Source organism: Lynx canadensis, chromosome E2 (genome assembly GCF_007474595.2).
Source record: "Lynx canadensis isolate LIC74 chromosome E2, mLynCan4.pri.v2, whole genome shotgun sequence".
Taxonomy (NCBI): Eukaryota; Metazoa; Chordata; class Mammalia; order Carnivora; family Felidae; genus Lynx; species Lynx canadensis.
The window spans coordinates 58,971,623-58,996,764 of record NC_044317.1 but is presented as its reverse complement, the minus strand read 5'-3'; the positions used below and the strand labels follow the sequence as shown (position 1 = coordinate 58,996,764).

The following is a 25,142-nucleotide window of genomic DNA, read 5'->3' as shown; positions in this document are numbered from 1 at the left end:
CCCCCGACTTTTTGTCTCTATGGATTTGACTCCTCTCGGGACCTCACTTAAGTAGAATCACGCAGTGTTTGCCTTTTTTGCATCTGACTTATTTCATTCAGCACAATGTCCTTAAGGTTCATCCATGTGGTAATGTGTGTCACAATTTCCTTACACTTTAATGCTGAATTTTATTCCATTGTGTGGCTATACCACAGTTCATTTACTCATTCACCTGTCAACGGATGCCTGGGTTGCTTCTACCCTTTGACTGTTGTGAATAATGCTGCTATAAATGCGGGTGTACAAATAATTCTTCTAGATCCTGGTTTCAATTCTTTTGGATATGTACCCAGAGCTATAATTGTTGGCTCGTCTAGCAATTATATTGTTAGTTTTTTAAGGATAAACATCTTATTTATATGTTGTCTCTCCACTGTTTCTAAACCCATCCAAAAGTAAGCCCTGTGAAATCAGGCACCTTGCCTCTATGTCTGTGTCCCTGTATCCCCAGCACAGTGCCTGGGACACAGTGGGCACTTAGTGGTTGAATAAATACCTGGTTTCTGAGCCACAATCTCAACTTCTGGGGTAAAGTGTTTGTCCACCAACTAGCATGCCTGTAGTACAAGGAGGTTTATATCTCAGAAGACAATGCCAGGGACTTACCCAATTATTTGTAGATTAGATGTGGGTTGTGCAAAGGCTGGACATAACTTCATCATTCCTGCAGGGCTGAAATTGTTCCGCATCAGATTTAGGCTGGTCAGGCGCTGGCTGCAGAGGAGGGCCGAAGCGAGTGCCTCACAGCAGTCTGAAGTCAGTCCACATGCCTCCAACCTGCAGAGCCAAATGCCAAGAAATGCCTCCAAAGATTAGTGACTGATCCTTCAACCCATCTGACTTTCACATCAATGTTTAAAACTGAGTTGTGGGCACTACCTATAGAAGTTTGTGGTTCAGCAGTTCTGGGCAGGAACCTGAACATTTGCTTAGTTTTTTTTTTTAATTTTAATTTTTTATTTTAAGGAGAGAGAGCAGGGGAGAGGGGCAGATGGATGGAGAGGGAGAGGGAGAGGGAGAGAGAGAGAGAGAGAGAGAGAGAGAGAATATGAATGGATCTCAAGCAGGCTCCATGGAGCCCAAAGTGGGACTTGATCCCACAACCCTGGGATCATGACCTGAGCCAAAATCAAGAGTCAGATGCTCAACCAACTGAGCCACCCAAGGCCCCCCACCCTGCCCCAATGTTTGCATTTCTAATGAGTTCCCAGGTGATGATGCTGCCATTGTTGCTGGTTCTGATGGTAAGAATCACTGAGTGACTTAATTATAGTTGTGGAAAGAATGAAAGATAAAGGTTGAGAGCATCTGTCACCAGGGAACAAAACAAGACACATGGAGAAAGACTTGCTGAGGAACTGACATTTCATGTGAGACTCAAGAGACAAGAAGTAAGCCCAGTGAATGGGGGCAGGAAGCAGCAACAGAGCTTAGGACACTGCACAGCCCTTGTGGAAGGAAGGGGTGGGACATGTCTGAGACATGGAGAGTCGACCAGATGGCCAGAGGGGAGCCAGAGGCAGTGGCGTGAGAGGAGGCTGGACATTTTAGGTCATATTAAGGATTTAGGATTTTATCCTAAGAGCAGTGGAGAGCCAAATGGCATTGTTGGATGTAAATAGGGTATGGTGGCCATGTTCTCACATGTTGGAGATGCATATTGAGGTATTTAGAGGTACAATGACAAACCCTGTAACTCGCCAGAGCAAAATATTGATGATTGTTTAAATTGGATGGTGAGCATACAGTTTGTCATGTCCCAATCATTCTAGGTTTGCTGTGTTTGGGAATTTTTTTGTGATAGAGTAAAAAGCCTGTGGCATGGAGCTCAAGTAGTTTAGTTAGATGGTGAGGTGGGATTGAATAAGGCTTATTATTGGTTTTGCTTCTGAAATTATATCTAAGCATTTATGAAAACAGAAAATCTCTAGTGGGGTGTCTGTGGAAGGAGACAGGGCAGGTAATTCTATGATAGTATAAGGCACTTCGTAGATGCTTCTTGGATTCCCAGTGTGAGCAAAGTTAGCCTCTGATAGAGGTAGGGATTCCTCCTTTACTGTTTAGAAAGAAGGGAATGTGGGTGCAGATATTAACTGCTTTCATGGTAGAGAGTCTAGGGCTTTCCTATGAAGTAGCTTTATGTTGATTTGAAGGGGGTGATGTCATCTCTTAAGCACCGGGAAGAACAAAGCACTTTCAAGCGGAATCAAGAGAGAACACCGTCTTTGTTCAAGAAACTTCAGGCTCAGGTCCCCATTTCTCTTCACCCAGCCCTCAAACAGGTGGCCCCAGGAGCTCACCCAAGCCTCCTCAGAGAAGCCTTCTTGTGTTTTAGTCCCTCGCACAGCTCTACGATGCCATGATCACCCAGGGCGTTGGCGGCAAGATCCAGGCTCTTCAGGTATTTGCTCCTTGAGATCACCTGGGACAGATTCTTGCAGCAGGTGGCAGTGAGATGACACTTAACCAGTCTGCAAGAAGACAGTCCGTGTAATTTGAGGAGAGAGTGCTTCAAGGGGATGATGCCCAGAAACATCAGTGGGGTGTTTCCTTTACTCTTTCCTAACTGGTAACCTTTCTGTTCATCCCTGGTAATGTTTTAGACTGTGCAAAATCCACTAGCTCATGTGCAGAAGGATGATAGTGGCAGGTGGGGAAAGTATGTGATGTGGCTGGAGGTATCTTTGGAAAAAAGAAACAAGTACATCAGATCTTGCTTCCCACTTGGAGATGGGTGAAGATTCTCCCTGGTGGATGAGAAGAAAGAAACAGGGGAAAAAAAAAAACCCACAAGAGAGAAGTTGGTAGAGTCCGTGACAAAGGACAGAGCCCTGAGGGAGCGAGAAAAGATGACAGAGGACAGAAGCTACTGAAATGCGAGTTAGGTTTGGGGTCTGAAAGGAGAGGCGTCTTGTGCTTCTGTTCCCAGTAGGAATGATGAAGGTGGGAGTCGAGAGAGCCCCTGCAGTAAGGACCGGCTGACTCATCTGAGTAGAAATGATGGGAACAGCTTCACTGTCTCCTATTTTCATTTTAAAATGAACGATCCCATCGGGGATGAGAGAGTCCTTCTTCATGAGGCATTCACACCAAGAATGAGCAAGAACACAGTTGTTAGGGCTCACACCTGCAGATCAGGTGGGAATGACCAAGTCTTGGATGCCAGCATGGATAAATGATGAGGTGAGGACCAGATAACCCCCCAGCACATAAATGTAATCCCAAAGAGATGTCATCTCCAATTGATTAAGCTTTAGTTTCTACTCCATACAAAAGTAGGGCTTGATATGCCAATTTCATGAAAACAAACATAAGAATTAATGCTTGGGGGGGGGGACTCTGATTTGTGGGCTATGATCTCTATCCAGTTCATCTCTATTATGTATTATTGGAGAGGAAGAGGTCTTAAAATGGTCTTTTTGGTTCATTAGTTCTATTTTTGTAATTGAAGAGAAGGTGCTACCAGTTACACAAAGAGTTGCAAGGTACATATGACTAAAACATTGGCCATAAGCTCAGTGTCTAGCTTTAGGGGATTTTTTTTAAAGGTATCATGCATCCTTAAATGGAATACTTAGTTACTACTATGGTCTGCAGATCCCTGGGGGACAGAATGTGAGACCAAAGGCAAGATTTTGGCTCCTTGGGAGTTCTGGTTTCCCCTGGGAATGATTGGTAGGGGAGCTACATGAGACTTCACATGCAAAATATATAGAGCCCTGTGCCTGCTGCGTGGGCAAGAAAGCCTCCAGTGGTAACTGCTGGGATCCTTTCTTTGTAACACTAAATGCTATTTATGCATCTGGGAGGAATTTGCCAAGGGAGTAACAGCACTTACTGCTTGGTTATGAATTGGGGATTTATTTCCTCTCATTGAGACCTTTTAACTTTCCTGTAGTCTGTTTAAGGATGGAATACTCTTATTAAATAGAAACGTTCCAGTAAAAGGGAGTGAAAAGGTATCAAGAGAGAGAGAGCCCCTCCGTTTTCGCCCTACATACAGAATGAACAGCAGAAGAGTAACTTAGGACAAAAAGAGGTCCTCTGAGAAGTGAACAGGTTTTAGAAACCAAGGGCGACCTAAGCTGCAAAGATCCTGTCTTGGGGCTTCTGTTTGGACTCATCTTTCTGTCCTTCCCACACTCACTGTAGTGTACCCCAGAACACATGAGCATCTGGTTGACCCCAGAACTGATTTTTGGTACCAGTCTTCCTGCTCACATCTCTTGACTTTCTAGGAACCCCAGGCCCCAATATGGTAGAGTTGGCCCCGAACAACCATTGAAACTTACTCCAGGTCCTGGAGGTGACAAGATGGCTCCATCATGACCTCACACAGAAGGTTCATCCCGTCATCTTCCAAGGGGTTCATGCTGAGGCTCAGGTGTGTCAGATGTCTGTTGCCCATAAGTGCAAATGCAAGAAAGCCACAGCCAGCGACGTCCAGGTTACATTCTTTTAGTCTGCAGGGAACACACAAGGGAGAGAGGAAGGCGTACTCAGGACTTGGCGTAACCTTGGGGAAGCAACTTCTGTTGGCCCCAGTTTATTCCTGCTTTGGGAGGGGGATATTTATGGGGGTACTTAAGAACATTTCAGCTTTCTCTGTAAAACAGTATGGAGGTTCCTTGGAAAGTTAAAAATAGGACTACCCTACAACCCAGAAATTGTACCTCTGGGTATTTACCCAAAGGATACAAAAATATAGATTTGAAGGGGTACATACACCCCAATGTTTATAGCAGCTCTATCAACAATAGACAAACTAAATAAAGGGCCCAAATGTCCATTGGCTAATGAATGGATAAAGAAGATGTGGTATATACATACATTGGAATATTACACAGCCACCAAAAGGATGAAATCTTGCCATTTGTAACAACGTGGATGGAACAACATATTATGCTAAGTGAAATAAGTCAGTCAGAGAAAGACAAATTCATATAATCTCACTCATATGTGGAATTTAGGAAACAAAACAGATAAGCATATGGGAAGGGGACAAAAGGGAAAAAAACCACAAAAGACTAACGATAGCCAAGAAACTGAGGGTTGATGGAGGGGTATTGGTTGGGGGGATGGGCTAGATGGGTGTGATGGGGATTAAAGAAGGCACTTGTGATGAGCCCTGGGTGTTGTATGTAAGTGATGAATCACTGAATTCTATTGCTGAAAACAAAATTATGCTGCATGTTAAGGGACTAGAATTTAAGTAAAAGCTTGATGCCCGGTATGATGCACGTTCTGGATGCCGTTCAAGATCCCCTGTTTTTAATTTTCCTTCACACTCAATGTGTTAGTTTCCTATTGCTGTTATAACAAATCAGCACAGTCTTAGTGGCTTAAAACACACATTTATGATCATGTGGTTCTGGAGTTCAGAGTCTCACTGGAGCAAAACTCAAGGTGTCCGCAGAGCTGTGTGCCTTCTGGAGGCTCGAGGGGATAATCTTTGCTCCTTGCCTTTTCTAACCTCTATAGGCTGCCCGTATTCTTTACTCCCAGTCTCCAGTCAGCAGTTATATCCTCTGGCCTTTGTTACCACATCTCTTCTCCTCTTCTCTCTTATAAAATCCCCTTTGAGGGGCACCTGGGTGGCTTAGTCAGTTGAGCATCTGACTTCAGCTTGGGTCATGATCTCGCGGTTCGTGGGTTCTAGCCCTGCGTCGGGCTCTGTGTTGACAGCTCAGAGCCTAGATCCTGCTTTGGATTCTGTGTCTCCCTCTCTCTCTGCCCACCCCTGCCCCTGACACTTGTGCTCTGTCTCTGTCTCTCAAAAATAAATAAATGTAAAAAAAATTTTTTAAAAACCTCTTTGATAATATTAGGGCTGCACAGAGAATCCTAGACCATTCCCCATCTCGAGATCGTTAACTTAATTGCACCTGCAAAGTCCCTTTTGCCATGTGAGTTTAAATTTTTTTTTTTAATGTTTATTTATTTTTGAGACAGAGAGAGGCAAAGCATGAACGGGGGAGGGTCAGAGAGAGAGGGAGACACAGAATCGGAAGCAGGCTCCAGGCTCTGGGCCATCATCAGCCCAGAGCCCGACGCGGGGCTCGAACTCACGGACCGTGAGATCGTGACCTGAGCTGAAGTCGGACGCTTAACCGACTGAGCCACCCAGGCGCCCCTGCCATGTGAGTTTATGTATTTACAGGGGTTAGGACACGAACATCTGGGGGGGGAGGGGCACTATTCTGTCTACTATACTCAATATCCCATCACTACTTAGAACTCACTCTAAGAGACATGAACATTAAAGTTATATTCTTTAACAGAATTTATGGCTACAGGTACACCATCAGCCTAGATCAGTTTTTTGCTTTTACAGAGTTATTGGTGAACTGATTGGTCAACGGGGTGAGATGGCATAAAGCAAAATGACCCCAGCAAGGCAAACTGATGGTGTGGAACAGGTGTAACAAAACTCTTTCGTTCTCACTACCACACCAAAGATGGAGGCTAGAAGAGGAATTTGGCAACACGGGGTGGCAGTTTTTAAAGCAGTTACTGAGACATCTCGTAACCCAGCTAGAGTACACAGCATCCCCTGACTGTGTGCGGGTCCCTCCCTGGAGCCGAGGAACGCTGCCTCTGTGGCTCTCAACCCTGTGCCACCATTACCATCGTCTAAACATCTCACTTATCCAGCTCTCCCTACCAGAATCTAAGCTCTGTGAACCTAGAGAGCACATTTATCATCTCTGCATCTCTAGCAACTAAGAGTTTATGAATGTGGCCGATCCTCATTATTCTTGGATTCTGTGTTTGCAAATTGGCCAGCTCAAAGTTATTTGCTACCCTGAAAATCCCTAAGCACGGTGCTCACGGTCCTTCACGGACACACGTGCACGTGCAGAGCAGAGAAAGTTCTGAGCTGCCCAAGGCACCCGCTCCCAGCTGAGGCTGAACTCATTTCAAATTCATCATAAACAAGTATCCTTTTCACTCAGTGCCATGTTTTTTCATGTTTTTGTGGCTTGTGTTGTTTAAAATGCAGTGGTAATGTCTAGTGCTGAAGTGCTGCCCGCTGTGTCCACGCACAAGAAGGCTGTGCTTCTGAGTGGAGAAAATAGCTTCCTCCAGGCATGAGTTATGGCCCTGTTGGCCCTGAGCTCAATGCTAACGAATCAACAATATGCATTAAATAAGGGGTCTTTAAACAGAAACGCACAAAGCAAGGTTAGGCACTGATTGATTGGTAGAGGAAAACGTGACCGGAGGCACCCAGGAACCTAACCCCATGTTTCCCATGGGAGCAACGGTTCCGTGTTTATGGTGACTTTACAGAACGTGACTGTGGTGACAGTAAGGAGAATTGCCTGCCTTTGGGTGAATGATGATTTCCCACTGAAAGAAAACAGAGGCAGAAATGGAATGTTCCACGGAAGGAGGAAATCGGGGTGCGGGACAGGACGCAGCCCTTACGAGTTCCCTTCATCATGACACCAGTATTCCCCTCTGCTTTGTGTTCGGCAGGTGATACGTGCTGCTTGTAATAAGACAGTGCACCTCCCAGGGAAGGGAGTCGGACTCACATCAGCCTCTGTAGCCCACAGTTGGGGGATTTCATGGCTCGACACAACAGATTCATGCCTGCGCTCCCCAGGCTGTTGCCGGACAGGCACAGGTGTGTCAAACTCTGGCCGCTGGTGAGGCCTGAGGCCAGGTCCTGGCAGTCGGCAGCTGTGAGGCCACAGTTCCCCAGTCTGCAAGGAGAGAGCCCCCCCAGAAGGGAATGGTGAGGTTGTTCTTCAAGTTCCATCCCTCCCTCCCTGGCAAGGAGGGGAAGGAGAGGTCACCCCCGTGGCTGGCACGCCCCTGCCACTATAGGGCGACATCACACCGTGTCTGCATTTAACTTGCAAAGTCAACGCCACTTAAATGATGTGGGTGACGAGATCTGCCGTGAGCCCCAACGGGAAACACACGGGCGATGCCAGCCGCTCTCCGTCCAGTTGTTTTGCTCCTCACACGTACTGCGGTGGGAGGTGTTGCTGGATTAGTGACCTTCCTGTTTGGAAGCTGACCTTCCTATCCCATTGGTTTCTCAAGGCTTCATAGGCAGGAGTACTTGCAGAGAAGAGTTTCATGGTGCTTCTGGCAGAGGCTCGTGATGACGTTAGATGAGTTAACCCCTCCAAGGTGCTCAGAGCTGTGCATACAGCAAGCACTTCCTCCATGTTATTGACAGTGATTTATTTCGATGAAGAAATGCTATGTGGGTTGGATTAGAAGGGGGTCAGGATACGTAAGCCTGAAATATGCCACTTTGGCATAAGGATGATCTTGAACTGAGAGCATCTGAGAAAAAGCAGAGACAGGAAGAGCTCTCTGCTCTCCCTCACCTGCCTAAAAACAGGGCACGAATTTCCCTTGTGCATGCGTCCCTCCTCTTCGATTCCAGAAAGAGAAGGACACTTGTCACCAAAGATGGGCATGACATTGAAGTGACTTATATAAACTTTATCTACCATTAGGTCCCCCATATACTTCTTAGTCACCTACCCACAATTTATCAGTTCCTAGAAGCTCCATACCCCTTGTATCTAGTTACTCATCCACTATTTATCATACGTTGTTATAATGATATATAAGCTCAAGTCTGCCCGCTCCTTTGGGTTCCTCACATCTTTTCTGTGAAGCCCCCAGGCACATTAAAAAAGAAGTACCACCAATAAAACTGGTTGGTACTTTCCCCTGTCAATCATCAGTTTAATTTGCAGGCCTCAGACATCGCACCCAAGAGGATAGAGGGAAAGTTTTTTTCCCCCCTCCCTTACAGACCGAGGAAGAGAAGACGTGTTGGCTTCTCATGTGATTCTCTGCCCCCCACCCCCCGCCCCGAATCCCACTCAGGACTTTGGAGGGTAGTTTGTGCCACTTAGTTTTCCTTTTTTTGGTACGACTTTAGCCACCAAACTCCCCATGAAAGAGGGAGGTTATTGCCACGGCATGCTTTGAGAGTGGTGAGGGGAACAACTTTGCCCAGATGGCAGGTCTTCGAGGGGGAAATTTCCAAGTGATAGATTAGTCCCTTAGGTATCCAACCAGAGCTCATGTTCTGGCTTTGCCTTTTATTCCCTACGTGACCTTAGACAAGAGATTTCCCTTCTTCTGGATTCTCTTTTCCTTCTCAGCAAACGGGATGAAAATAATTCCTGCCTGGCAGTTGTTTGTGAAGATGGCATTAGTGAGAAGAGAACATGCAGCACAGAGGCTGGTGCTCAAAGACACCGTAGGTGGTGGCTCTAGCCACAAGTCCAAGACTCTCCAGGATTTCGGCATGGGTGAAACTTGCCAGTAGGTAACACAGCATTGCTAACTCTAAGCTGAACGCTGTATGTTAGTTCCCCAGAACTTACTTGTCTTTAAGCAACCTCTCCCCATTGGTCCCCAACCAGCAGCCCCTGGCAACCACCGTTCCACTCGCTGGTTCTATGAGCTTGGCCTCTCCCCTAGACTTTCATATTGGTTCAGAGTTTAGTGGCGAAGGCACGGATGTTATTTACTGGGTGTTTTTTTTTTCTTTTATCCTCAGTATTGGGGCACTCCCATGGGGTCACAACTACCATTCCAACCCTTGGCTTAGGCATCAGCTAATTCCTTCCCCATCGCTTGGACCGTCTCAGTTAAGAGGAAGTAGCCCGGGTGAAAAGAAGTTCAACTCACATCAGCTTCTGCAGGGTGCACTGTGAGGCAATCAGGGCATGACAGAGGGGCTTCATGCCCTGGGCTGTCATCTTATTTCCTACGAGGCTCAGAGATTTTAGGCTGATGGACGTAAGAAGGATTTGGGAGATCACCATGCAACAGGTGGGGGTTAATCCACAGTGATCCAACCTGCAGAAACAGGCAACACGAAACACAGTCTCGTCTCTGCCCATAAAGCAACCCGTTGTTTCCCTGCATGCCAGCCACGCTGGCCTTTTTGCTGATTTTTGGACACTGTTTGCTCCAGACTCAGGGTCTGAGCATTTGCTATTTCTTCTGCTTGCAACATCCCCCCACCCCCACCTCCAACCCCACGTCTTTATGTGGTTCAGTTTTTCCATTTGGGTCTCTTGAATGTCACCTCTTCTGAGTAAGCCAGTCTCCCAACCTTACTTACCTGTGCCTGCCCCACCCCACCCAACCTGGCCCCCCTCTCTCCAGCATTATTTTATGCAGATCAATGATCGCCAGCCAATGTTTTATATATTTGCACTTAAAAAAAAGTTGAAATACGTCTGACACATAACATTGTGTAAGTTTAAGGCATAAACATGCTGATTTGAAACATTAATATACTGCAGTAGGATTGCCATTGTAAGCTTTAGTGAGCACCATTATTTCTTTTTTGGGGGTGGGAATGATTCAGATCTCGTACCTTCGCAGTTTTGGTGTTTATAATACAATCTTGCTGTCTATGATTATTACACTGTGCGTTAGGTCTATAGGACCTATTTGGGTATAGGTTTGCAGGTTTGCTCCCTCAGCGTCTCATAAGCATCCCAAGTAGCGGTGTCTTTTGACCATGTTAATCTAATCCACAAAACACACGCCCAGGATTTACAAAACTGTGGTACCAGCCCCCAAACTGGAAATGAACAGAACGTCCCTGGATAGTTGAATGGTTACCTAACTGTTCTGTACCGTGCTACCAGATAGGAAGTACTCAGCACTAAAAAGGAACCAGCATGGATGGTGGATCGGGAAGAATTGGCTGATTGAAAACAGTCCAGTCACAGGGCAGTGACGTACTGTACGATTATGGGTGGTGTGGTTGGAAAAGGGATCAGGGTTGATGGCACTAGTGGATCTTGGGTACGGCATGGTTTTACAAATCTGCACGTTTCACAAACTGACACAAAACAACATACACACGTTGGTCAGTGTGTCAGCATCCCTGGGTTTGATATCACACTGTTAGTTATGGAAGATACAACAATGAGAGAAATTGCCTCAAGGGTTCCTGTCATCTAATTAGTTTTTTTAAAGCTTATTTTTTTGTTTTGAGGGAGACGGACACAGTGCACAAGCAGGGGAGGGGCAGAGAGAGGGAGACAAAGAATCCCAAGCAGGTCCCGCACTGTCAGCACAGGGTCTGACTTGGGGCTTGGCCTCAACAATCACAAGATCATGACCTGAGCTCAAGTTGAGCGCTCAACCAACCGAGTCATCCAGTTGCCCCAAATTGGGTTATCTTTATGAAGCACTGAAAGTTACCTTTTTATTGTGGGGAAATATGCCTCACAAAGTTTGTACAGGTGTGTGGCATTAAGTACATCCATGGTGCTACACAAGCATCCACACCATCCACCTCCAGATTGTGCAGTCTTCCTACTAGTTTTGCAACTTGCTGTGAACAATTATTTAAAAAAAAAAAAAAAAGGCAGGGGCACCCGGATGGCTGTCAGTTCAGCGAACGACTCTTGGTTTCGGTTCAGGTCATGATCTCATGATTTGTGAGATCAAGCCCCACAGTGGGCTCTGTGCTAATGGCATGGAGCCTGCTTGGGATATTCTCTCTCTCTCTCTCTCTCTCTCTTTCTCTGTCTCCCTCCCTCTCTCTCTCCCTCTCCCTGCCCCTCCCCTGCTCACACTGTCTCTTTCAAAATAAATAAACATTAAAAAAAAAAAAGGCAAAGACAACACTGGCAAAACCAAAATCAAAAAAGCAAAAGCCATCCCCAGCACTTACCTCAAAGACTCCAGCAAACAGTTTGGGTGTCTTAACGCTTTGCACGCCATCATGAGATCTTCTTCCCTCAGGTGGGTGCTTTCCAAGCTCAGGTATTTAATATTACGGTTGGAAATGAGAGTCGTCCAAAGATGACGAAGACCAAGGGTAACCTGTGCACCTTTAAATCTACCGAAGAGAGAAAACGATGCATCAGACATAAGTGACAGTTATAGCTCAATTTTCCCTTGTTCCTCTTCTTGAATTACAACTCTCTTATCTCTCACTATTTGCATTATTTTTTTAATGTTTATTTTTGAAGAGAGAGACAGAGCGTGAGCAGGGGAGGGGCAGAGAGAGAGGGAGACAGAGAATCGGAAGCAGGCTCCAGGCTCCGAGCTGTCAGCACAGAGCCTGACATGGAGCTTGAACTCACGGACCACGGGATCATGACCTGAGCTGGAGTCGGACGCTCAACCAACTGAGCCACCCGGGTGCCCCTAATTTTAAAGATTAAAAAAAAAAATTTAATCTCTCCACCCCATGTGGCGCATAAATCCATAACCTTGAGATTAAGGGTCACACACTCCACTGACTGAGCCAGCCAGGCGCCCCTAATTTATTCAATTTTAAAGCAACAAATACTTGAGCGCCTGGGTAGCTCGGTTAGGTGACCGACTTTGGCTCAGGTCATGATCTTGAGGTTTGTGAGTTTGAGCCCTGCATCGGTCTCTGTGCTGACAGCTCAGAGCCTGGAGCCTGCTTCAGATTCTGTGTCTCCCCCTCTGTCTACCCCTCCCCTGCTCATGCTCTGTGTCTGTCTCTCAATAATAAATAAGCGTTAAAATTTTTTTTAAAGCAACAAATACTTGAACATCTATGACGCAGCAGGCACTGAACACAGTATTAAATGATGCTAATATTGCACGTTCTCACGGAGCTTAATCTCGTGGGGGGACACTCAGTGAAGAGCTGAACAAGACAGCTATGCTGAAGAATGAAATTCAGGACAATCCATTGAGAACAGAGCTACAGGGGCACCTGACTGACTCAGTAGCTGGGAACACATGACTCTTGATCTTGGGATTGTGCATTCAAGGCCCACGCTGAGTGTAGAGGGCACTTAAAAATAAAATCTTAAAAAAAAAAAAAAACCAACAGAACTGCAAACAGATATGATCAAGTTCAAGCTGAACGAGAAGTCATATGTCGCAAAAAGGAGTCTAAGGTGATTAACTGTTTGGTTTTAAAAAAAAAGTCATTTGCCAATATATGCATATAGTTGCATGGAAAGTTCAGGAGATGTGAAAGTAGTTAATTAGAGAAATAGGAGAGGTGGCAAAGGATTTACCTAAGGCCCTTGTAGTGCCCGAATCTCGTTACCATTTCGATGTATTCTTGCTGAATTACAGATATGGTGACGACAGGAACTCTAGGACATCACGGGCAAGAGCGGAGAGCAGGGACTGCTTAGCGGGAAGGGGTGTCCAGGGAAAACGCTAAGATAAAGCTGGCAGAGGAGTTTGGCGTAGGACGGAGGTGAACAGGGCACTGTCAGTACTCTGGCATCGCCTGCCTCCCTGGCACAGCCCAGCTTAAGGAAACTACTTAGGGAGGAGATAGAGGCAAGAAGGGGAAAATGTTTGTGTGGAGAAGTTGACTTGCTCCGGTCTGGGGGTCACCTGTGCTTTGCTTGGAGGGAAGAGTCTGGAATAGACTCTGTCCGCAGTAGAACTAGCATTGTCGTCTCGTGCCCGAGGTGCTTGGTGAGCACCCTGGGGTCTACCACAGACCCAGGAACCTACGAGCTGTTCAAATATTTGTTACCTTATTAACAAATGTAAAAGCATTAAGAACTGATGGAAAGCCTCTCTGATCTTCCTCTACCCACTTGCCTGAAATGAGCTCCCCTCACCTTTGCCCCTAGTAACCAACTCCTATTCATCCTTCAATACCCAGGCTGAGTGAATCTGCCTGACAGGGTCTCTAGTTACTCCCCCCTTGTGTGCTTCTGGTGACCCGGTTCCTGTAACTTCTGCAGGACTTATCCTCTCTGATTACATTCTTAGATTGGTCTTTTCTCATAGGTGGGAGAGGAGAGCTGTGACACAGCCACGCCAAGGGGCATGGACCCTTACATCAGATTCTGTATTTTACACGTTGGCTGCCTCAGCGTGGCACAGAGGGTCTTCATGGCCCCTTCACTCAGGATGCTGCCACTCAGGTCGAGCTGCTGCAGGCTTGGGTGGGTGCTGAGCACGAAGCAGAGGTCTCCCCACCACTCATCAGCAAGGCGCCTCGCCGGCTTCCTACGTTGGAAAAGGAAAGAAACATTTGCTTCCACGGGATGGAGTTTAGCGCGAGCAGGTGTCACAACAGGGTCAGAAGAGACCCGTCCATCACGGTAAGACTCGGATGGCTTTCGAGGGTCTGAGGCCCATTTAGCGTTGTCGCCTTGTGCTTTGCGTGAGTGCTCTCCTACCCACCCTGCTTCCGGAACATTGACACTCCAGGGGGGTGTGCGGAGGGGACCTGGAGCCACCAGCTCTATAGTCAGATATGCCCTTAGATCCCAACTCCCCCTGGAACGGGAAAAGGTGCGGTTCACAAGGATGTTCCTCAGAAAGTTAGAAGCAGAACTACTCAATGCTCCAGGAGGCCCACTTACACTCAGGAATTGAAGGCAGCACCCTGAAGAGGGATTTGTGCTATCTTCACAGCAGCCGAGATACGGAAACGGCCTAAATGTCTGCTGACGGATGAATGGATTAGAAAAATGCGACACACCCACACGCACGCATGCACACCAGGGAATATTACTCAGCTTTAAAAACAGGAAATCCAGGGGCGCCTGGGTGGCTCAGTCGGTTAAGCGTCCGACTTTGGCTCAGGTCATGATCTCACGGTCCGTGAGTTTGAGCCCCGCGTCAGGCTCTGTGCTGACCGCTCAGAGCCTGGAGCCTGCTTCCGATTCTGTGTCTCCCTCTCTCTCTGTTCCTCCCCTGCTTCCACTCTGTGTCTCTCTCTCTCTTTCTCAAAAGTAAATAACAAACATTAATAATAATAAGAAGAATAAGAAAATGGCACAAGTGAAGGACTCACCCTTGGGGACTCAGGGGCTGTGCCTCAGTGAACTCATCCTTTGAGAGGCTCTCCTGCACATCCATCCGAATTTTCCGCAAATACTGGCAATGCCGGAGGCAGAAGGAGGACACCAGTACATCCATTCTCCGGTTCATTGGAAGCCACACTTCTTGGAAGCTGTTCAATGCCAAGCAAACAAAGTCTTCATCTTGAGTCTCAAAAAGACAGTAGAAGCAGTCCAGGAAGTCCAGAGGGGAGGGGGTGCTGGGCTGCTGACCCAGCAGGGAGATCCAGCTCAGAAGCCCCTGCCTCACCACCAGGGGGACTGGACATCCAAGCAGGACTTCCAGGGTCCCCATCACCTCTTTGCTCATGAGGCCAAACAAGAAACGCTTCATCTGGAGCAAGTGAGCATTGGAGCTGATTTGTCTGAGCTCCATCAAGCTCCTTATGTTCTCCATGAACACAGGGTAGGGATCCCACTCCATTTCCAGTCCTTCTAGAACGTAGTGCAGGGCAGCACAGAACTCCTGGATGCTGGGGTGCAGGAACGTGTAGCACCTTTCATGGCCATGGTCTCGGAGGAGGACATTCATGTGAAACAGAGCGGAGAGCTCGGACTCCCTGAGTCCGTGAACACTCAGGTCATCTCCGTAAAACACAAACTTCATGTTCCACACTCCCTGCACCGCCATGTGGCACAGGCTCTTCAAGGTGGCTCTCTCTTCCCGGCTGAGACAGCGCTGGGATGGGTCTCGGGGAGTGAGATGATGGAACAGAAAGGTGGTGTACAAGCCCGTGAGGGTCTGGCAGGAAGGAGGAAGGCTCTTTCCCGACGCCTCATGCAGATTCAGAGCCTCGCAGGTGAGCCACCCCAAGATGGGGACCTGGCACTCATTAAACAGCGGGTGGTTGTCCACCACCGAGTTCAAGACTTTCGTCTTCTGATGCTCATTCTTCATGTGCTTAAGGAGCAACTGAACCCTTTTCTCCACGGAGATGCCCCTGACTAACAGGTAACGGGGTGACAGGACCATGGATTTGAGCTTTTCTATGCCCGTGTCTCTGACGGTGATCATCAGGGAGGCCTCAGGGAGCAGGACTTTCTTCAGCAGACTGTGCATCAGAACGGACATGGGTTGCTTGTCTCCCCAGTCTTCACAGAGACCCAAGTCAGCATATTTGAAGGCAAAGTCCAGGTCATTGAAACCATCAACAACAAACAAAAGCCTTTCTGGTTGGGACATGATCTCTGTCACCGGAACCTGTGAGTGTGGCCACTCCCTGCAAATTAGCTCTGCAAAACTGACCTCCCTCATCCACGGCATTTCTCTGGCATGGAGGAAGAAGACATAGGAGAACATTTCCTGGTAGAGTTCACCTCGCGCCCAGTACAGCAGGACCTTTCTGGCCAAAGCTGATTTCCCAATTCCTGATTTCCCGTGCAAAACCACAGTGTGAGGCCGGAAGCCCCTCTGGTCTGGATTAAAAGCATCAAACAGTATTTGCATTTCTGGACAGTCAAAGGCAAAGTTGTCAACACCATGGTGTGCGTCCAGCTTCATAGCAAATTTTGTCATCACATGACTCTTGTAGTCCCCTGTATTACCTCCACAGCCCAAGTTGGACGGGAAGGGAGAAGAAAAAACAGGAAACAAAGTTAGAAGAAAGTCTGGATTTCAGGAAAAAGCAAAACACAAGTCCTCAAACCCCTGGACCTAGAATCAATGGATCCTAAGTTAGAGCATGTATGTGTACATGGTTCTTTCGTTTCTTCCTAGCAATGGGCTGATAACAACCTCCATCCTTCATGCAAAGGTCAATTCCTTAAAGTGTATGAACATCCTACAAAATACCTCTACTTGTCCCTTTAGCCCCGTCTTTTTTTTCAGCACTTAATACCTGACACATTACATTTTTGTTTGTTTCTTGTCTGTCTCCCCTCAGTAGACTCTGTGCAGGGACTTTGTTATTTACTGTTGTATCTTTATTAGAATGATGCCTGACACCCTGTAGACACTCAAGTATTTGTTAAACGAATAATCTATGCCAAACACTACTATGCAGTCTATGAAAGGCAGAGAAGCTTAGGGGAGCTGAGGATGTGTGTGCATCGGCACTGATTTCTGGGCTTGCAGGACAGGCATGGATCTCCAGCAGCTTCGGGCTGCTGTGGAGAAACCCCTCCATGCAATGGGAAAACCTGCTCTGCCACAAAGAGGCAGACATGGCCCTGAAGTCAGACAGATCCTGCTTGAAATTCCAGGCTCTCTTGTATGGTGTCAATTTCTGAGCCTCAGTTTCCCCACCTCTGAGAGGAGATTAACATCCTCTTGAAGTGTTGGAATAAATATTTAAGAGAGAATGTGCCTTCAAAATTTATTGGCACAGGGCCTGGCAAAAACAATCAGTGGCCACTATTGTCGTTACAAACCATAGTTCTTTCGCATTATCTGATTATATTTTTATCCCAGCACTTGTCACAAATGGCAGTTATTTTATGCATCTGGTTTTTGCCTAGTCCCTAGCTTGTGATGGAAGTTCCATGAAGGCACTTTATCTGCATACCTCCAGACTCTTCAACAGCCTCTGACGTCTGACAGGTACTCAATAACATGAAAAAAAAAAAAAAAACAACAACTCCTCTAAGCTGGGGTCCTTACATTTGCTGGTAATACTATTATATATTTTTTAAAAAGATGACAAGATCCGGGGCGCCTGGGTGGCTCAGTCGGTTAAGCATCCAACTTCGGCTCAGGTCATGATCTTGCGATCCGTGAGTTCGAGCCCCGCATCAGGCTCTGTGCTGACAGCTCAGTGCCTAGAGCCTGTTTCAGATTCTGTGTCTCCCTCTTTCTCTGACCCTCCCCCGTTCATGCTCTGTCTCTCTCTGTCTCAAAAATAAATAAACATTAAACAAATTTTTTTTTTAAAAAGATGACAAGATCCTCTCCGTACAAGTGTATAAGGCAATGACTATCTTTACATAAAATATCTACCCAGAAGTTCTAAATCTTAAGCTCCCTTATTCTGTATAGGGAAAGGTATTAAGACACCTATATTAAAACTATAGGAAGCAGGGGTGCCTGAATGGCTCAGTTGGTTAGGTGTCTGACTTCGGTTCAGGTCATGATCTCATGGCTCATGAGTTCGAGCCCCGTATCGGCCTCTATGCTGAAAGCGCAGAGCTTGGTGCCTGCTTTGGATTCTGTGTCTCCCTCTCTCTCTGCCCTTCCTTTGCTCATGCTGTCTCTCCTTCAAAAATAAACAAACATTAAAAAAATAAAAAAAAACTGCAGGAAGCAGACCTTGAGGTCTGAACAACCTCTATTTGCTGAGCTCAGACTGATGCATTATCCTCAAAGGACAGACTATGCTCCTGGGCTATAGGTTTTCAAAGAGAGAAAAGCCCCAAGGAGGTACATCTGTGTTGAATTTGGGTCGCCCTTGGCCACCTCTTCTCCCATGGACTCAAGTATTGCATCTGTGACCAATAGTTCCAAATCTCCTTCAATGGTGCTGACTTCTTCCCTGAGATCCTAGGCTCATGTGTCAAACTCCCCACCTCAAAGGGTCACAGGGACCTCAAAGTCAGTGCGTCAAAAACTCATGTTTTACCTCCAACAAGAAACTCCTCATAAGTTTCCTATAAGTGGCAATTAGACAAAAGCTTCTGTTTGTGGACTTACTTTGGAACAGATGTTTGCCTCAATGCTTTCTCCATAAACCTAATTTTAGCCCCATCTCACTCTTATGGTGGTTTGTTCATCTGCAAAATGGGGATATTAATACCTCCCTTAAGAGACTGGTGTAGGATGCTATGACATAATCATAAGACATGGAGAATAGCACCTGGCCCGTGGCAAGGATTCTAGAGAGGTCGTCAATATTGGCATTTATTACCACTCATCTCAACTGAAAATGGACAACACTGGCAACTGCTGGGTCTTCAAGCATTTGTCTAGTGAAAGATTAAGGCTAACATAGGTTACGTCACAGAGGTGGAATAAAACTCCAGCTTGAAAGTCAAATAAATCACTGATTCCTGGCATCACCATCCATCAGGCTGTCTAGTGGAAAGGCAGGAGCTACACCTGACACTTTTTCCCCAGAAATCCCAAACACCAACTTTTATCAAATACCTCATAAGTCAAATCACTTCTGTCCATCAACACTTCCTTGTACATGAATATTCATAGTGGCTTTATTCACAATAGCTAAGAGGTAGAGACAACCCAAATGTCCATTGTCTGATGAGTCAGCAGTAGAAATGAGCTAAGTGCTGGTATGCGCTACAACATGAATATAGAAAACATTATGCTAAATGAAAGAGGCCAGTCATGAAAGACCAGACTTGTAGGGTACCATTTATATGTATGGTGTACATACATAGAAGTCCAGAATAGGCCAATTCATAGAGGCAGGAAGTGTATTAGTGGTTTCATAGGACTTGGAGAAGAAGAGATACAGAGTGATAATGGGTTTGGGGTTTCTTTTGGGAAGAGGAAAATGCTCTGGAATAACAATGGTGATTATTTGCACAACATCGTGAACATGCAAAGAAACACTGAATCGTACACTTTAAAAGGGTGAGCTTTTTGGTACATTGATTATAGCTCAACAAAAAGTCTCAAGTGGAGTGCCTGGTAGCTCAGTTGGTTGGGCAACTGACTCTTGATTTTGCCTCAGATCATGATGTCAGGCTTTGTGAGGTCGAGCCCCAAATCGGGCTCTGCTTGCAGCGAGGAGCCTGCTTGGGATTCTCTCATTCCTTCTCTCTCTGCCCCTCCCGTGATTTCTCTCGCTCACTCTCAAAATAAACTTAGAAGAGAAGAGAAGAGAAGAGAAGAGAAGAGAAACGAAACGAAACGAAAAGAAAAGAAAAGAAAAGAAAAGAAAAGAAAAAAGCCTCAAGTAATATTCCTCAGAGAAGTCTGCTGTCACTTCCTTGACTGGTCAATTGCTGTTTCATACAAACATGGCACCTGGGATCTCATCGTTTTGTATTTTGTTTGGTTTAGTTAACATATAACTCTATATGGCCATATGTATATCTATTTTACCACTATTTTCCTATCAGTTCTTCAAATGGTAGGTATTCACAAAATAAAGGTTGACAGAAGGACTTGGAAAAAGAGGTCACCACTAGCCAAGTACTTCTGAACAAAGTGCTTGATTACTCTTGGCTGTATTTAGTGCCTGTCAAACGAGCTTACACTTCATGCCCAACTTCCCCAGCATCCCAGGTCTTTGGAATGTGTCTTCATACAAAGTAACTGTAGATGATCACAGCGGACATATGTGATGCCTTTGATGATGATTCATTCTAGGAGCTCTTGGGGGAGGAGACTGATGTACCAGAGACAAATGCAGATGAGCAATGGGAAAGTGGACTCCTCTGCCACCCAAACTCCATTCCAGGATGGCCAAAAAAAAAAAAAAAAAAGCAAACCAAAAAAAAAACCCCACAGCGAATCAGATTTCTTTACCTTGTTCTTTCATCTCTGCTGCTGTGACACCATCTTGTTCTATAGCTTGTGAAATTTCTGCAAAAGAGAGAAGGAAGAATAAACTCCCCCATTCTTTTATTTTTAAATATAATTGTCAAATTGGTTTCCATACAACACCCAGTGCTCATCCCAACAGGTGTCCTCCTCAATCCCCATCACCCACTTTCCCCTCCCTCCCACACACCCTCAGTTTATTCTCAGTTTTTAAGAATCTCTTATGGTTTGCCTCCTTCCCTCTCTGTAACTTTTTCCCCCCTTCCCCTCCCCCATGGTCTTCTGTTAAGTTTCTCAATATCCACATATGAGTGAAAAACATATGGTATCTGCATTTCTCTGCCTGGCTTATTTCACTTAGCATATCCTCCAGTTCCATCCACGTTGCTGCAAATGGCCAGATTTCATTCTTTCTCATTGCCAAGTAGTATTTCATTGTATGTGTAAACCACATCTTCTTTACCCATCAGTTGATGGACATTTAGGCTCTTTCCATAGTTTGGCTATTGTTGAAAGAGCTGCTATAAACGTTGGGGTACAAGTGCCCCTCTGCATCAGCACTCCTGTATCCCTTGGGTAAATTCCTAGTAGTGCTATTGCCGGGTCATATGGTAGGTCTATTTTTAATTTTCTGAGGAACCTCCCCACTGTTTTCCAGAGCGGCTGCACCAGTTTGCATTCCCACCAACAGAGGGTTCCCATTTCTCCACATCCTCTCCAGCATCTATAGTCTCCTGATTTGTTCATTTTAGCCACTCTGACTGGCGTGAGGTGGTATCTCATTGTATAAATTCCCCCATTGTTATGTGAATATCTGAATTAGAGAGGGCAAAGACCCACATCTCAGGACCAGTTTGGAACATGGCAGCCACTGGCTCAGCTAGAGATGCTAAGTGTATGTAAAATGAGCACTTGATTCAAAACCAGGAGATATGAAGTTCTGGTCTCAATTCTGCTTTTAATTCTTTGGAGACCTTTTGGCAAGTCATTAAAATGGTGGATAAAATCTGGTGGATAAGAACCAAGGGTCTGGAGTCAGACATAGGATTTAAATGGGAATTCTGTCCCTTCCTGCTTATGAGGTCTTAGTCAACTTGCTGGTCTAACATGCTTCTGTGGGTTCATCTGTAGAGCTAGGATAATAGCTCCTACGTTGTGGAGTTGCTCTGAAAATTAAACCAGGTGTTTTGGTAGAGGAATAGCACAGTCTCTGGTGTATAATAGCTACTACTTGCTGAGAATAACCATTATATCTACTTATTAAAAATAGTTTCCTAATGTGGCTAAGTACATATTTGACATAGGTGATATGGGAATGACTTATGGTATTTAAGGAATAGTCAAAAGGGTGGTGTTAATCTTGCAAATTATAAAAAAAAATGCAATAAATTATCACAAATGTAACAGAAAACCATTTGAGCATTTTAAAGCAGAGGAGTCAAGTTTTCAGATGTAAATTTCTAAAAGATCACCTTGGTTATTATTGTATGGAAAATGGATTGCATACAGCCAGAGTGGAAACGGATAAGAAATTTGAAGGAAATTATTCTCATATACAGGGTATGGGTAGAAAAACATAGAAATGGATTATACTCTAGATGTGCATCTTATAGGATTTTGATTCATTGGATGAAGGTGGAGAAAGAAAAGAATCAGTCAGACTAAAAAGCGAGTAGGCTTTTGGAATGAATAAGCAGGTGGATAGCAGTCCCATTTACTGAAATAAAAAAACAGAGGAGGCAGATACATAGAACACCAAGAACACCAATAACAGCAGATTACATGGTCTTCTGAAGCACGCATAGAACTTTCTCTAAGACACGCCACATGTTAGCCCATAAGACACAACGTGAAAATGGAACAACAAACTAAAACTTACAGCATGGAGATAGAGCAGTGGTTAGAGTGTCGACATGTGTAGGGTTTAAGTATACAGCTTAGCCTCTGGATCTTCAGTTTTGTTACCAGATGATTGGAATTACAGTTACTACCACACGAAGTCCTGTGGAGATCTAGGAGATTGAAGCACGTGGCACCATGCTTAACCCGTAAGGTCTCAACAAGTGGTAGTTCTTGTGCACAATGGTAATTTAGAGGGGTTTCCCAATGTGGCTTAGAAGACCCCAGCTTTTGTCCATTTTGATTCTACTGCCAAGATTAGTCAGTCGGTGTCTCTATTTCAAATCGCTAAATCACTACTTAGTAATCTTTAAACCCAGTAAGATACGATTTTATCCCTCGAAAGAGAATATATGGGACTCCCCCTGTTAAGCCTAGATTTACATTAAAATTGGGATAATTTATGCCCTCTGGGATTCTGAAACTCTGTGACTCATCAGTTCCTCAGACTTTAGTTTTGAAAGGGATTTTCCTGCCCACAGTCTGAACAAAGCTGCTTCAACAGGAGGTTGGTCCTGATTCCTTTGAGGTGTTAGACTTCATGGTCAATGCTGACTGCTAGAAGATTAGCAATATATAAGTGGTAGTGTGGGTAACAGTGGGGGAAAGCATGCTGTCTATATAAGCCTACATCTTTCCCTGTATGTTTTGGCATCACTGCTTTGAGTCCTTTTGTTGGTCTCCTTTTTCCTCCACTGAAGTGTAAACTTCATGAATGCCGGGGATTTACATGTACTTTGTCCATGGATGTATCACAAGTCACAGAGCGGTGCCTGGCATATCACCGGTACTCAAATATTTGGGGACTTGTATTGAACATGGTTTCGTGTTATCTGGTTCTTCTCACCAAAGCCTCAAAAACAGATTATTAGGTGAAGCTTGTCCTGGTGGGGTCATGGAGTTATCCAAACTGAAGATGGAAACTCAAATAGTTGTAAGAAAGCTTTAAGATCACAGAGCTCTTTGGACTCAGAATAAGAAAGACCATGATGGGAATGCAAGCTGGTGCAGCCACTCTGGAAAACAGTATGGAGGTTCCTCAAAAAACTGAAAATAGAATTACCCTACGACCCAGCAATTGCACTACTAGGCATTTATTTACAGGATCCAGGTGTGCTGTTTCAAAGGGACACATGCATCCCCATGTTTATAGCAGCACTATCAACAATAGCCAAAGTATGGAAAGAGCCCAAATGTCCATCGATGGATGAATGGATAAAGAAGATGTGGTGTGTGTACACACACACACACACACACACACACACACACACACACACAACACATACACTGGAGTATTACTCGGCAATCAAAAAGAGTGAAATCTTGCCATTTGCAACTATGTGGATGGAACTGGGGGGTGTCATGCTAAGTGAAATTAGTCAGTCAGAGAAAGACAAAAATCATATGACTTCACTCATATGAGGACGTTAAGAGACAAAACAGATGAACATAAGGGAAGGGAAACAAAAATAATATAAAAACAGGGAGGGGGACAAAACAGAAGAGACTCATAAATATGGAGAACAAACTAAGGGTTGCTGGAGGGGTTGTGGGAGGGGGGGGTGGGCTAAATGGGCAAGGGGCATTAAGGAATCTACTCCTGAAATCATTGTTTCACTATATGCTAACTAATTTGGATGTAAATTTAAAAAAATAAAATTTAAATTTTTTTTTTTTTTTTTTTAACGTTTATTTATTTTTGGGACAGAGAGAGACAGAGCATGAATGGGGGAGGGGCAGAGAGAGAGGGAGACACAGAATCGGAAACAGGCTCCAGGCTCCGAGCCATCAGCCCAGAGCCTGACGCGGGGCTCGAACTCACGGACCGCGAGATCGTGACCTGGCTGATGTCGGACGCTTAACCGACTGCGCCACCCAGGCGCCCCAAAAAAATAAAATTTAAAAAATAGATTAAAAAAATAAATCTTTTGAAAAGTTAAAAAAAAAAAAAAAAGAAAGACCATGATTACCAGATCCTCAGAACCCATACAACCACCTGACAGAACAGAAAGAACACTGGACTATCAGGAGTAATGGTTCAAGTCCCAGATGTGCCACTAACTCATCACCATGTGGCTTGAGACGTATCCATTTTCCCACCATGCCCATTCTGACCTGGTACTTCTTTCATGCTCAGTTCTTGGTCATTCTTCATTGTAGAATTTTCTGGCATTTCAGCCAGTGAATACCCTGCAACAGAGAGTAGATGAAATAATAGTCTCTAATAAAGTCAGCAATTTCCAAGACTAGGGATGAGATTTTCCATTACTAAATACTGAGGGGAACCAAGACAAGTCTCAGATCTCAGTTTATTCCATGACTAACTGGTATCAGAGAGAGTGGAGTCAGATCCTCAAGTGCCACCAGCACAGCAAAGCAACAGAGACTTGTTGCAAAGACAGCTCTGATTTTGAATTTGTAAATTCCAGTCCCAGTTTTGCTGAAAGGCCTTGGGTAATTAACATAACAAGGCAGTTTGTGGTGGCTATCAAGAATTTATCTTCGGGGCGCCTGGGTGGCGCAGTCGGTTAAGCGTCCGACTTCAGCCAGGTCACGATCTCGCGGTCCGTGAGTTTGAGCCCCGCGTCAGGCTCTGGGCTGATGGCTCAGAGTCTGGAGCCTGTTTACGATTCTGTGTCTCCCTCTCTCTCTGCCCCTCCCCCGTTCATGCTCTGTCTCTCTCTGTCCCAAAAATAAATAAATGTTGAAAAAAAAAAAAGAATTTATCTTCAAGAGTCATCCTGAACACCTCTCTTGAACTTCAAACTAGTTAGTTAACTACTCACTAGGGGCCTGTGAATTATCCAAATAGAGGTGTCCAGCTCACCAGTTCTAACATTGTTTACTCCTTCTCCTGTCTACTTGCTGCAAAACAACTCTTCCAATGTTTCTTGGGATGAGGTAATGGAACCCCATGCACCCAGTCTCATGCCAGAAACACGGGTGTC

General features: G+C 45.3%; 1 protein-coding gene across 1 annotated transcript in view; it reads right to left on the bottom strand.

Moving 5' to 3' along the window:
- Nucleotides 1-25,142, bottom strand: part of NLRP5 (NLR family pyrin domain containing 5) — a 54,065-nt gene that overhangs the window by 4,705 nt on the left and 24,218 nt on the right. Inside the window, exons 4-13 of the mRNA XM_030297389.1 lie at nt 24,165-24,190; nt 17,611-17,644; nt 14,810-16,409; nt 13,846-14,016; nt 11,729-11,896; nt 9,718-9,888; nt 7,584-7,754; nt 4,335-4,505; nt 2,343-2,513; nt 649-819 (exon numbers count right to left, since the gene is read on the bottom strand). Coding sequence (XP_030153249.1) covers nt 649-819; nt 2,343-2,513; nt 4,335-4,505; nt 7,584-7,754; nt 9,718-9,888; nt 11,729-11,896; nt 13,846-14,016; nt 14,810-16,409; nt 17,611-17,644; nt 24,165-24,190 — 2,854 coding nt within the window. The remainder of the gene's footprint in view (nt 1-648; nt 820-2,342; nt 2,514-4,334; nt 4,506-7,583; nt 7,755-9,717; nt 9,889-11,728; nt 11,897-13,845; nt 14,017-14,809; nt 16,410-17,610; nt 17,645-24,164; nt 24,191-25,142) is intronic.